This window comes from Sorex fumeus, unplaced genomic scaffold, assembly GCF_029834395.1.
Source record: "Sorex fumeus unplaced genomic scaffold, SorFum_2.1 ptg000110l, whole genome shotgun sequence".
Taxonomy (NCBI): Eukaryota; Metazoa; Chordata; class Mammalia; order Eulipotyphla; family Soricidae; genus Sorex; species Sorex fumeus.
In genome coordinates this window covers 2636029-2649261 of record NW_026606167.1, presented here as the reverse complement: position 1 = coordinate 2649261, position 13233 = coordinate 2636029, and the positions used below count along the sequence as shown (strand labels likewise).

The following is a 13233-nucleotide window of genomic DNA, read 5'->3' as shown; positions in this document are numbered from 1 at the left end:
AGGGTGTTCAATTTTTATTTTCTTGAGTTTCTTCCAAACATCCTGCAGTGGCAACTGCCAAGATACTACAGCTTAGAGCTGCGCGCGTGTCGGCCCCATGTGAGGCTCTGACCAGCCAGTGCCCACCATGGTGCAGGGCATTCACATCCGCCCGAAAACGTGGTCGCCTAGGCTGTCCTCCACAGGCCCGCGAACGCTGCTGCCCGGGAGCGCTGGTGGGCAGGTCGCCTAAGGGTGGCCTCCATTCCTGACCTCGGCTCCGCCGAGTGCCACCTGCGTCTCTCCGGCTGGCCGCAGGGCTGGGTGCCAAGCACCGCAGGGCGCTGTGCACCTGCAATGCCACCTGCCATCTTGGCTTTCTGAGACACACCCAGAGATGCTCAGGGGTTACTCCTGGCTCTGCACTCAGGAATTACTCCTGGACCATATGGAATACCGGGGATTGAACCCGGGTCAACCGCACTGTAGCACTGTCCTCCCATTTTTCATCAATTTGCTCCAGTGGGCACGGGCACCAGTAACGTCTCCATTGTGAGACTTGTTACTGTTTTGGCATATCGAATATACCACGGGGAGCTGGCCAGACTTTGCCCTACAAGCAGGGATGCTCTCGGTAGCTTCCGGGCCCTCCGAGAAGGACGAAGGAATCGAACCCAGGTCAGCCGCGTGCAAGGCAAACGCCCTACCCTATCACTCTAGCCCCGGGTCAACCGCACGCAGGCAAACGCCCACCCGCTGCACTACCGCTCCGGCCCGGCGCTGGCCCTTTAATGCGCTCCGCGCTCGGGCTGCAGCTGCGCGCTGACGTCATCGGTGCGCGCCGGACGGCGGCGCCTTCCCGCGCCTCGGCGTGACGACAGAGCGGCGCGCGGCCCGGCGGCGGAGGAGAGCGGGAGAAGTGGCGGCGGCGGGAAGATGTAAGTGGGGGTCAATCCGGTCCCATCCGAGCTCGGGGAGAGGTCCGGCGGCGGCGGCGGGGCGCATCGCGGAGCCGGCCCGCCCCCCGGCCCCGCGGCGGGCATGGCGACCGGGCGGCGCGGCGCGGGGCCCGCGGAGAGAGTGTGGCCCGGAGGGGGAGGCGCCGAGGCCGCGGCCCGGAAGTGGTCGCGGCCGCGGCGGGCGGAAGGGCCTCCGGGCCGGGGCTCGGCGCGGCCGGGGCGGCATCGTGGGCCGCGTCGCGCCCGCCGTTCGCCCTCACTGTTTTCTGCTCTCTCCGCCTGCCCGCAGACCGCCGCCGCCGCCGCAGCGTGGCCTCGCCGCTGGCCGGGGCCGCCCCGCGAGCCTCCGCACCGCTGGGCCGTGCAGGGGCCGAGTCGAGCGGGCGGGGGTCGCGAGCCAGTGCAGGGCCCCTCGCCTCTCCCAGCCGCCCGCGCTGCGCTGGCCGGGCTGCCCCAACGGGTGGGCAGTCAGGGACACCCCGTGTTGTTGGGGGAAAAGCCCCCGGGTTTTCCCCGCCCCCTTCTCACAACGAGTAACGCCTGTAGGGCCCTTGCAGACTACAAGACACATGTCCTTGTGACTACGTGGTAGGCGCTGATGAGAAAGGGGCCCAGGAAGGCCTTCCTGCCGACCCTCCAGCAGAGTCCGGTAGCGTCCGGCAGGCCACGCCCACACGCAGCGGGGGCCACAGGCAGCCTTACTGGCCAACGGCCCTGGGAGAGAGGCGGCAGTGCCCTGCGTTTCCGACTTGAAATGTCCATTAGAATGTTTGCTCTGCATTGTGAACACCTCACCTTGATGTCCTGTCTCGGTGTGCTGTGTCCCTGTTACAGGCTGTCAGGAAGGTGGGACAGGAGTTGACACTGACATCTGAGACCTTTGCTTATGGGTCAGGAGCACCGTGCTTGAAGCAGCAGCCCCCAGGAAACAGGCACCGAATGAGTTCGTAGCTTTTGAATGATCTAGTGACCCTTTATTGAGCATACTGGGCACGTGCCGAACACAGCCAAGCCCCAAGGTGTGGATTCTCACCCAGTGCTGATAGCGGCTTTATGCCTAGAGTCGGGAGAATTATACAGTACATTGCCTACCTTAGCAACACTTGATTTCAACTACATTCGGTTTATCAGTGTCCTCTGTCGCGAATCTTGATACCTTTGCATTTCCGAGTTCCGTGCGGGCGGTCTTAAGACTGACTCCCCTGTCATACCTCCCTGCTCGTGTTGACTGAGCTTCCTTTTTTCACACAACTGTCCTGTTTTTTGTACATTCCCGTGGGACATCTTGCTTACATTTGGGCTATGTTTTGATCCTGGTGCCTCTCAGTTAAATGATTTTTCTGTCATGTCCTATAAGGAAATCAGAGGCACCAAACCGGTCCTGTTGTCAAATGCCAGGCACCACACGGGGTTAGCCTGCTCTCTACAGGTGCTGGGCTTCTCTGGGTGCTGTCCAGGGCTTCTCGTTAAACGGAGAGGTCAGGCATGGGGACTGAGCTGCTGGAAACTGTGGCAGTCACCCCACCACACCTTAAGATGAGCTGGGGTCCGGGCGGGAGGTCTCGCTGAGCGCAGGGAAGGTCCTGTGCCTTTTCGTGTAGTCAGCTTTGACTGCGAGCAGATTTGTTGCCTTCTCGACTCTGAACCCTTTTATCTTGTTATTAGGCTGCACTTTGGCGTGACTTGCAATCGAGTAGGGATCATTTCTCAAACTCGAGGTAGAAGTGAGAGTTCAGATAAGTGAGGCCTCCATTGCTGCAACGCCTCAGAAGGGGAGGATGGATTTATCGGGAGTGAAAAAGAAGAGCTTGCTAGGAGTCAAAGAAAATAATAAAAAGTCCAGCACTAGGTAATCCTTCCGTGAGATTTTTCTAGTGCTACTTTGGGGGTGCTCGCTGCACGGAACCCCCAGGGGGAGTCGGCGATGCCTTGCGCTGGGCAGTGAAAGTGTCCTCTATGGCAGGACATTCTGCTCTGATCATCCTGGGGGTCTTTGGCCAGTTGGATCCCTTCGCGCCGGTCGTGCTGTTGATCCAGGGACCGTTCGAAGGGCCTTGCTCTAACAGTCCTCCTCGTGCAGGGCTCCTTCTCCGACGAAGCGCAAAGACCGCTCCGATGAGAAGCCCAAGGATCGCTCTAAAGACAAAGGGGCCACCAAGGAGTCCAGCGAGAAGGATCGTGGCAGGGACAAAACTCGGAAGAGGCGCAGCGCGTCGAGTGGCAGCAGCAGCACCAGGTGGGCTGTGGAAGGAGTGGATGTGGGGTGCTCTGATGGAAACCGGTTGAGGACCAGCCTTCGGGGCTGGTGACAGCACAGCATGCGGCATGCTTGCCTCGCACGGTCTCTGCACCTAAGTGCATAGTCAGGAGTCACCCCCAATAACAAAGCCGGCCTGAGTGCACGGGGGCACCCCCGGGGGCATCAGGCTGCATGGAACTGTCTGGCCAGCACAAGGGCTCCTGCCCACAGGGAGGGAACACTTTCTTCCCGGAGCCCGTACTGGCCACTGCTGACCCCCTGCCACCACCAGGTCGCGCTCCAGCTCCACATCCAGCTCGGGCTCCAGCACCAGCACCGGCTCCAGCAGTGGCTCCAGCTCGTCGTCGGCGTCCAGTCGCTCGGGCAGCTCCAGCTCATCCCGCAGCTCCAGCTCCAGCAGCTCCTCGGGCTCTCCTAGTCCTTCTCGGCGCCGACATGACAACAGGCGGCGTTCCCGCTCCAAGTGAGCTCCCCGCTGCCCTCAGCCCCACACTCTTCCGTCCCGGGAAGTTAAGTCCACCACGTCAGGCCGTGTCGGGCTGACAGTGCACTGTGGTCGTCCTCTGGGTACATGGAAATGATTTCGAGGTGGCATGATACATGGAGGTGTCACCCATGCAAGGCATGTGGTCTGAAATATTGAATGTTGGGGTCGGAGCCGTAGGACAGCAGGGAGGGTGTTTGCCTTGCACGCGGCCGGCCCAGGTTTGATCCCCAGCATCCCATATGGTCCCCTAGCCATCGCTTGGTGTGACCCAAAAAGCAAAACGTGATAATAAAAAAAAACCAATAATAGAATTTTGGGTCTAATTGACTGTTCCTGTTGCGGGGGGTTGTTTCCCGTCAGATCCAAGCCACCCAAGAGAGATGAGAAGGAGAGGAAGAGGCGGAGCCCTTCTCCCAAACCCACCAAGGTGCACATTGGGAGACTTACCAGGAACGTGACCAAGGTGAGGCCTCGCAGGCCTTGTGATGAGAGCTGTGGGGAACCTGGTTGGGAGACCTGGGAGACGCACCCTCAGAGGCCGTGGCAGGTGGTTTGGGGGTGGGCCTTAGTGACTCTTCCCCTTTAGGACCACATCATGGAGATATTTTCCACTTACGGGAAGATTAAAATGATTGACATGCCTGTGGAAAGGATGCACCCCCATCTGTCGAAAGGCTACGCATACGTGGAGTTCGAGAATCCAGATGAGGCTGAGAAGGCACTGAAGCACATGGACGGCGGTGAGTGCAAGGCCGGCATCCCCAGAGCTCGGCAGGGGCGGGCCGCGTCTTGGCGCTGGGAGGTCTTTCCGGAACATGCAGCTTTGCAGGGAACATGTATTAACGTAAGAAACATTCGGCTTGGAAAGCTTAAGGAGCAGATGAGTGGTTTTATGAGGTTTTCCTCTTTGTGGTCACACCTTAGTGCTGGAGGGGACTTTGCTGTGCCAGGGATTAAAGCCAGACACCTATGCCAGGGCCTTCTACTGTGCAGTCTAAGAAGAAATTTTTGAATGAGGAAATGTCCATTTCATGAGTACGGTGCTTCACAGGAAGGGGTTTCTGGATCCTGTTGAGAGTGGTGTCAGGTTTGTCACCCCAGCAGGCTTAGCATTCCCTGGGGAAGTCGCCAATCGTATCTGTGTTCAGACCCTCATGTGTGAAGCGTCTGAGTTGGTCAGAGCCGCTTTCCAGCAGCCCACCGCAACCCGGCCTGTTGCTCCAAGACAAGTGGGGCTGGGGGCAGAGAGCTAGTGCAGCAGACGAGGCCTTGTACCCTGCCGACTCAGGTTTGGTCCCCAGCACCTCACCTAGTCACCTGAGCACCATCGGGTGTGGCACCAGTCAGCCCAGCTTCGTGTCGCGGTCGGGCCTTGAGCCAAGCTGCCCCTAGCCTGACCCAGAAGCCTGGGACCTTCAGAGCTGCTTTCAGAGCTTGGCTGTTGGGAGCCTCCGTGTGCTTGGGCCACTGAGACCTCCAGGGATGGGTCTGTCCTGCTTGGCATGTCCGTCCTTGTCCTGGGCGTTGTTCCTGTGCCCGGGCAGCATTTGTGGTCAGGGCACTGTTAAGAATTCTGGAGACTTGGGCCCACGGGTGGGCATCCCAAGTTCATTGAGGTTCTGGTGAGCCTGTGGGCCCCGTCGGGCTGGCTCCCAACGCTTGACACCATCGTGTATTCTCGGTAACAGAGATGGATGGCCCAGCTGTGCTGGCAGTGGGTCAAAGGCTGCCCTGGAACTGGCTCTGCGTCCAGGTCTGTGTCTGTCATACCTGTGTGGTGCCTTGATGTTCCCATAGAGAAGAGCCGAGCCGCTCAGAGCCTTCTGCTCTTGAGGGTAAATGCTCTTGAGGCACCACTGGGTCCTCTGGGGGCATGCTGGGCGTGAGGCAGCTGCCTGATATCGATCATTAAGCTGGATTCATCCCAAAGCCTGTGGTGGGTCTAGCTCTTGACTCATGCAGCCGGGCCTCCTTCCGTGTCCCCTCCTGTCCTGAGCGGCTCTGTCCCATCGCTGTTCCTCTTGTCCCTGGCCTCCAACACTGTCTTGAGGGGCTGGCATGAATGCTGGCACCCATGTGGTTCTCCAGAGACTCGCTGTTCATGGGAACGGGGGCTATCCTAGGGTTGCTTGCCTGTCTCGCCTTCTGTCTGCCCAGCATCTGGCATGAACCTGGCTGACGGCCTCAACTCCGGAGAAAGTTTGAAATTTCATTCTTCTCTCTGGCCACACCCAGCAGTGCTCTGGGGCTACTCCTGCCTCTACACTGAGGGATCACTCCTGGCGGGCAAGGGACCCTGTGGATGCCAGGAATTGAACTCATATCAGCCCCGCGCAGGGCCAGTGCCTTACCTGCTGTATTGTCACGCCGACCCCATAACATTTCATTCTTTTCCACAGGACAAATTGATGGCCAAGAGATCACTGCCACTGCTGTACTGGCCCCCTGGCCTCGACCACCCCCTAGACGATTCAGCCCCCCCAGGAGAATGCTACCGCCCCCCCCAATGTGGCGCCGCTCCCCCCCACGCATGAGGAGACGGTGGGTGTCTGGATTCTCGGGACTGTTGGGCCCTCGTAGGTCAGTTTTCCCAGACACAGTGGGTGAGGGTGCTTTGGGGCTGGGTTAGCCTGAGGCGTTGAGAAGGCACTGGCCTCCGGGAGGGAGGAGCAGGGCCCTGCCTGGCGCCGTGTCCCAGCTCCACTGCTTCCTCGCCCTGCCGGTTCCCTTCTCTGTTGATGATGCTGGGATCGTGGAGGTCACACTGGCACCCGGTGCATGTATTAAGAGAGTAAACTGGCTTTGTGCCAGACAGGGATTGCCCCCGCTGAGAAGAAAAAAGGGATGGGTTCCCTGGCAGAAGCGTGCTGGCCTTCCTTTGCAGTGATGTGAGCTGTGTTTCCTGCAGCCTCGAGAGGGGACGGGCGGGAGAGAGGAGTAGGTCGGGCGCTTGACTTGCATGCAGCCAGCCAGGGATTGATCCCACATCCCATAAGTCCCCTGAGCATTGACAGGTTGGCCCAAAAACCAAGAGAGGAAGAGGGCAGCCTCAGGGAACCGTCCCACGTGGTATGGGGTGAGAAGGCGGCTCTCGCCAGGCCCCAAGCTGTGGAGGTCCTCTGGGGGCGCGCTGGGTGTGTGCTGGGATGTTTGACGGGCTCTTTGCTCTTCACAGGTCTCGCTCCCCACGGCGCAGGTCCCCTGTGCGCCGACGCTCTCGCTCACCTGGCCGCCGCCGCCACCGGAGCCGGTCCAGCTCCAACTCCTCCCGATAAGCAGAGCCACCGGAGCTCTGTCCCCTGTAACTTATTCCCATCCAGCTCAGTTTGTCACTTTCCCGGTGGAAAGAAATCCCTCGCTCAGGGGCAGATGTCCAAGCCAGCAATTGAGATGCGTCCTCCAGAGTTCTCTGCAGAAGCGTTGGTTTGGAGGTGCCTGAAGATCCCCTCCCGTTGTCCGGTCGGAAAGCTCCCATGTTGCTAGTTCTGAGTTTGTGGCAAAGCCACTAGAGACAGCAGGGCCGTGATGCAGCACAGCCCCCAGCCCACTGGCGCTGGCCCTCCTTCCCAGCCCTCTTTCACTCCCAAGTTAGTTGCCATAAATGGTTGTTTCCATGTGTCCTCAAACCCCCTCATGTCTGCCTTTCTCTGAAGCGGGTGAGCAGGTTGAGAGCCAGTCCTGAGGCTCAGCGAGTCCCCAGATGCTGTTCTTGGTGGGCTTGCGGGTCACCTTGGCAACATGGACATTGCTATTGCTTTGGGAGGGGTGGGGGAGGGGCGGGAAGTTATTGTACAGTCAGTACCATAAAATTTGAGTTCTGTAACTTGTAGGATTTTAGATAAAGTGTACTCTGTTGTGAAAGGATTGTGTTGATTGAATAAACCTAGGATTAGAATGCAAATAGTGCCCGGTTCACTGCTTCTGTCCCTGGGTCACACAGAGCATCCAGGGCCAGAGAGATAGTGCAGGACTTAAGGTGCTTGCCATGCGTGTAGCTGACCCGGCTTCCATCCAGCCACTCTTCCCCTGAGCACCACCTTGGTGATCCCCGGACAGAGGGAGGAGAGCATTTTCTTGGTGCCCCCCCATCCCCCAGCCAAAAAAACTTGTGAGAAACTAAAAACACTGCAGCTATCTGAGACCTATGTCTCAGTTCATCCCTGAAGATGCTTCTAGTTTCCACCACAGAGGCCCTGGTCAGACCACCTGAGCTGGCAGGCAGACAGAAGCTTATTCCCTTTATTCTAAGAGCTTCCTGTTGGGCCTGGCTGTGAACAGGTGCCTTGGTGGGCCCCATTGGGCTCCTATGGGAAATGCTCAAACAGGGCTAGGGGCTTCTAGCTGGGCAGCAGGGCGGCACGTGCATGCAGGGGACAGGGCTCTATCTGCTGTATTTCGTGGTCCTGTGAGCACCAGGGGTAGCAAACACATATACGCGTTCAAGAAAGAATTGGTGCTCACAGGGCCAGCCCCTGTGCCAGCCAGGCTGCCCCACATCCAGCTGCCAACTTTGATCCCTGGCCGCCACAAAGGAGGAGCGGTGTCTGGGAACCACCCTGGTGGTCTTCACCCACATTGCTCTGAGTGGGAGAGGACCTAGCTGGGTGCCACGAACCCTTTAGGTTCTCAACACGGGGGTTCCCCAGGTAGGGAGCGGGCCTAGCTGCTTGGGCCCCGCCCCGTAGGTTCAGGCGGGAATCGGGGCGGGGCTAACCGCTGCGGCCCCGCCCTTTGTATCCTGGCGGAGGCGGGGGCGGAGCTAGCTGCTCGGGGCCCGCCCCCGCCGCCGGGTCGACCTCTGCCCCCGCAGCCGCGTCCAGTCAAGATGGCGCTGCTGGCGGGGCTCGGCGGCTGGGTGCGCGCGCTGCTCCGCTCGGGTGCGTGGCCGCGCGCGGCTGGCGGCGGGAGCGGGCGGTGGAGCCGGGCTGGGCCGGCCTAACGGACCTCGCGCTGCCCTTCGTTCGCAGGGGCCCGGCTGCGGGGCGCGGCCGTCGCGGAGCGGCGCTTCGGGAGCCAGCGGGTGCTGGTGGAGCCGGACCCGAGCGCAGGTAGGGGGGCCCCGAGTGCGGACGGGGCGGGGCTGGGGCGCTGCCCGCGGGCCGGCTCTGTGCCGCTCGTGCAAGTTTGGCACTTCGGTCGTGGCGCGTGACGCGGCGGCCCGCACTCGGGAGCGGCCCTGGGGTCGCGGGCGGAGGGGCTCGGCCGGGAGCCGCCGCGGAGCCGGTTCCGCTCCGGACCTGGGCTTGGCGGAACGGCCGGACCTGTGACTTGGAACGCCGCCGCCGCCCGGGAACCTGGCGCCCGCTCGGGGCAGGAGGCAGAGGGCGTGCGGGCGCTGGCCTCGTCGCACTCCCATTTGTTCCCGTTGGTGCCCTCAAGCTCTGCCAGAAGTCATTCCAGGGTGCAGAGCCAGGAGTAAATGGCTCCGGGGATGGGCTTGCCCGGGTAACCCACAAACTTAAAGAGAAACAAATAGAATGTTTGTATCCAAGCTCCCGCGGGCAGAACTGTTGCAGCAGAAAGTAGATCTGCACGCCCCACGCCTTCCAGGAATAAGCCCGCGGCTCTACAGGTGTTGTCCAAAATCAACACGACGGAACAGAAAGTAGATTGGCGCCCGGGCTAGGATGGAGCCCGCTCCTTGTCTTGGCGCTGGCCGCAGCTGCTCAGGGCTCCCTCAGGAGCTGGCCTAGGGCTCAGCACCTCGTGATATTCAAGTCCAAATTAGTTTCTGCCCACTCACGGTCACCTTCGGCCCCGTTACCTTTCCCCCAATGGCTCTGATTGTGCCCCACCAGGCTCGGGAAGAGGCCCCGGGGTTTCCTAGGCGCCGCTTTCCGGGAGTGGGGCTGTGGCCGCTCAGAACTGGCCTTTCTGGCCATTAGTCATTACCTCTCGCTGAGCCACCCGCCGCTGCCCCTGCACTAACTGCGGGTGCTGAGGTTCTTGGGGCTTGGTAGCCCTGGGTGCGCCCACGAGAGCTGCCTCCCTCCTACCTGCTGGCACACACATTCTTCACTGCCAGTGTGTGGAGTCACCTGGCCCCTGGTGTTTTTAGCCTCTGTCCTGATCTGGCATGGACCTGGGGTGTCCCACTGCCCATGCCCTGGCATCCAGGGACAAGGTTCAGGGCCCTTGTACGAGACTTGGTCAGTTCCTGCACCTTTGAGGACAGAGACTCCAGAGGAAAAGACCCCTGCGGAGGAGTGTACCCCTGCAACCACCCAGGAACAGTGAAGAGAAGGGGAGCAGCCTCCCCCTCCTCAGTGCTGTGCCTCGGTGGTTGCGCTCAGGGGCTAGAGTGGGGGCTGGAGGCGCTAAGGACCAGAATACTCTACTCCCCCTCAAGGACAGCCAAAACCGGACACTTGGGTGTCCTCGCTTTGGGCCCAGACACTGTCAGGGGTGCCTCCCAGTGCTGGGTGTGACTGGCTGCCTGGCTTCGTCTGAGCAGGGGTTGCAGTGCTGAAGCTGAAGAACCCCCCAGTGAACAGCCTCAGCCTTGAGCTGCTGACGGAGCTGGTCATCAGTGTGGAGAAGCTGGAGAATGACAAGACCTTCCGGGGCCTGGTCCTCACCTCGGTGGGTTCTCCTGTCTGGATGCTCTCATGGATGGGGCCCCTGCTCCCCCAGCACTCTGGACTCGCAAAGTAGGACTGTTCTGAGTTCAGGTTCAGCCTCTGGGTGGGGAGGCGGCTGGGAGGCTGAGTACAGGCTTTGCACAGGGGACTCCAAATTCAGTGGCTCCCTGGGCTGTCAGCTGAGGCCAGAAAGCCACAGCAGGCTGAGAGCACCACAGGCTAGCCGGCCAGGAGGGACCCGGCTGAGGTGTGGAGGCTGACTTGAACCTCAGCCCACTGCGGGCGCCAGGCTGGGCTGCAGAGTCTCCCAGCCCACCCAGGTTTGGTCCCCAGGAGGTCGGTCTGGCCAGTCCCTGAGCACCCTAGGTCTGGGCTGGGGACAGCGTCCGGCCAGCTTGAGCGTGACCTAAGGGCCACACTCCCCCAGGACTGCCCTGGGATCTTCTCTGCCGGCTTGGACTTGACTGAGATGTGCGGGCGAACCCCTGCGCACTACGCAGAGTACTGGAAGGCCGTGCAAGAGCTGTGGCTGCGACTCTACCTGTCCAACCTGGTGGTCATGGCTGCCATCAATGTGAGTGCTCCCGGGCCTGGATGCCGTCACCAGATGACGGGCTAGAACGGGTGGGACCCAGGGCCTGGTCGGGCCACATTTTGTGAGTGTCCCTTGGGCTGACCTGAGCAAGTTGGGGTGAGTGAGGCCGGGTAGGGGTAGGTTGGGGCCCGCGGCCTCTGGAGGGGTCATTCTGACCACGAGTCCCTCTGCCCAACCCCCAGACTGTGTTGTGGCGCCCCCAGAGCCAGTGTCTCCCTTCCCCTGCAGGGAGCCAGCCCGGCTGGAGGCTGCCTGATGGCCCTCAGCTGCGACTACCGGGTCCTAGCTGACAACCCCAAATGCGTCGTCGGGCTGAACGAGACCCTGCTGGGCATCGTCGCCCCCTTCTGGTGAGGCTGGGAGCTGCGCCCATGCCCTGCTTAGGCTCAGAACTGCCCACTTGGACCCTCAGCAGTTGGGTGTTGCCGCAGGTTCAAGGACACCTTGGTGAACACAATTGGGCACCGCGCAGCTGAGAGCGCCCTGCAGCTCGGCACGCTCTTCCCACCGGCAGAGGCCCTGAAGGTGGGCATCGTGGACCAGGTGGTGGCAATGGACCAGGTGCAGAGCACAGCGCTCCAAGTCATGGCCCGGTGGCTGGCCATTCCAGGTGAGGCGGTCCTGCCATCCCAGCCCTGCAGCTCTGGCCGGCTTTACCTCAACCCTGCCTGCCTGGCGCTCTCTGGCTGTTTCCGTGGCTGCCTCCACTGTGCCACCCCCTTCACAGCCCTGCTCGGCACACCTGCTTGCCACAAAGTGTGGCACTATTTCTCCTGAATTCTGTCACTCACACTGTCACAAAACGCTACCCTTCTGGTGGTGGCTTTTTATTGATTTAAAGTGTAAACGCTGAGCTGGGATAAATCACTTGCCTGTCACGCAGCCAACCAGGATTTGATCCCGGGCACTGCAGGCATGACCCCTGAGCAGAGCCAGTAGTAACCCTGACCACTGCTGGGTGTGTCCCAACACTTTAATTAAAATGTTAGGGGCTGGGGCTAGTATAGCATGTACGGCACTTGCCTGGCATGCAGCCACCTGACTTTGATCATTGGCACCACAATATGATGCCCTATCCCTGAGCATTGCCAGGTGTTACCCAAAACCAAAAAATACAATGTTGTGGGCTGGAGCGATAGTACAATAGGGCGTTTGCCTTGCACGCGGCTGACCCGCTTTCGATTCCCAGCATCCCATATGGCCCCCTGAGCACCGCCAGGAGTCATTCCTGAGTGCAGAGCCAGGAGTAACCCCTGAGCATCGCCAGGTGTGACTCAAAAAGAAAAAACTAAACAAACAAAACAATGTTGGGGGCTGGAGAGACAGTACAGTAGGTAAGGCCTTGCATGTGGTTGACCCGGATTTGATTCCTGGCACCTCATATATCCCCTGAGCCCTACCAGGAGTGATCCCTGAGCACAGAGCCAGGAGTAAGCCCTGAGCACCTTTGGATGTGGCACAAAAACAAACTACAAGTCTTCTTTTTAGCTCATCAGCTATGGGGACAGGTGTATGATAGCTGAAGAGAAAGAGCGTGTGGCATGGGACAGTGTGCCTGAGTGGGTAGAGAAACTGCAGAGGGGACACACGGGGGCCGCCTCATGCCTGCTTGCTGCTGTTGGGTTTCTCTCGGTGTCCAAAGAGAACCAGGCCGTGCCCTCTCAGGCGCCCCTGTCTTGTCTGCATAGGCTTTAAGAGAATGGGGGGGGGTATCCGCTCTTATTTTCCTCCATGTGGTGCTTATTCCGTGTCCCCTTGGGATGGGCAGCCGCCAGGGCCATGCTGCAGGCTCATACCAGACCCCTCCTCCCCAGAGCACGCCCGGCAGCTGACCAAGAACATGATGCGCAAGCCCACAGCTGACCGGCTGGTGAAGCAGCGCGAGGCCGATGTGCAGAACTTTGTGAATTTCGTATCCAGGGACTCCATCCAGAAGTCCCTACAGAAGTACCTGGAGAAGCTCAAGCAGAAACGCGGCTGAGGCTGGGCCGTGGGACTGCTCTGCCACAACAGTGCCTTATACCTGCGGACCCTGGGCCGGTGCCGGGCCCTCCCTCAGGACAGTCACGAATAAAGTCCTTGGGATTCCGCCTTCCCGCCACGGGGTTGCCTGATTGCTGGACACCAGCTGCCACTCAAACCCCTCAGCACCACCTGTCCCTGAGCTGGAGGCACGTGGTGCGGGGCGAGGGAATGGGCCTTCAGGGGTGCCCCAGGGTCCACGCACACTTTTCTCCACACATCTGCTGTGACCCCTGGGAGCCCAGTGCTTGTGGCTGGGGCTGGCGCAGAACCCTGACGCTGCTGCGAAGGGTCCCTGTTGTCGTGGGCCCACTGCCAGCAGCATCTGCCTTTTGCCCAGGAGCCCACTT

At 60.4% G+C, this 13233-nt stretch overlaps 2 protein-coding genes across 5 annotated transcripts; both read left to right on the top strand.

The window, feature by feature from the left end:
* The first annotated feature begins 807 nt into the window (after positions 1-807).
* On the top strand, positions 808-7099 carry RNPS1 (RNA binding protein with serine rich domain 1). Of its 4 annotated transcripts, none has more exons than XM_056135256.1 (9): positions 872-917; positions 1773-1881; positions 2604-2787; positions 3019-3174; positions 3470-3661; positions 4046-4148; positions 4272-4425; positions 6085-6226; positions 6861-7099. In XM_056135256.1, the coding sequence occupies exons 3-9, from the start codon at positions 2717-2719 to the stop codon at positions 6958-6960; spliced, it is 918 nt and encodes a 305-aa protein (XP_055991231.1). In that variant the 5' UTR covers positions 872-917; positions 1773-1881; positions 2604-2716; the 3' UTR covers positions 6961-7099. The 4 variants fall into 4 exon arrangements, with proteins under 4 accessions (XP_055991234.1, XP_055991232.1, XP_055991231.1 ...); XM_056135258.1 differs by having other exon boundaries at positions 891-917; positions 1773-1957; XM_056135257.1 differs by lacking the exon at positions 1773-1881 and having other exon boundaries at positions 812-917.
* A 1351-nt stretch (positions 7100-8450) lies between these two features.
* ECI1 (enoyl-CoA delta isomerase 1) lies at positions 8451-12962 on the top strand. The gene is made up of 7 exons (XM_056135263.1): positions 8451-8562; positions 8653-8733; positions 10140-10267; positions 10694-10840; positions 11090-11211; positions 11293-11471; positions 12676-12962. The coding sequence occupies exons 1-7, from the start codon at positions 8511-8513 to the stop codon at positions 12840-12842; spliced, it is 876 nt and encodes a 291-aa protein (XP_055991238.1). The 5' UTR covers positions 8451-8510; the 3' UTR covers positions 12843-12962.
* The last annotated feature ends 271 nt before the right edge of the window (positions 12963-13233 follow it).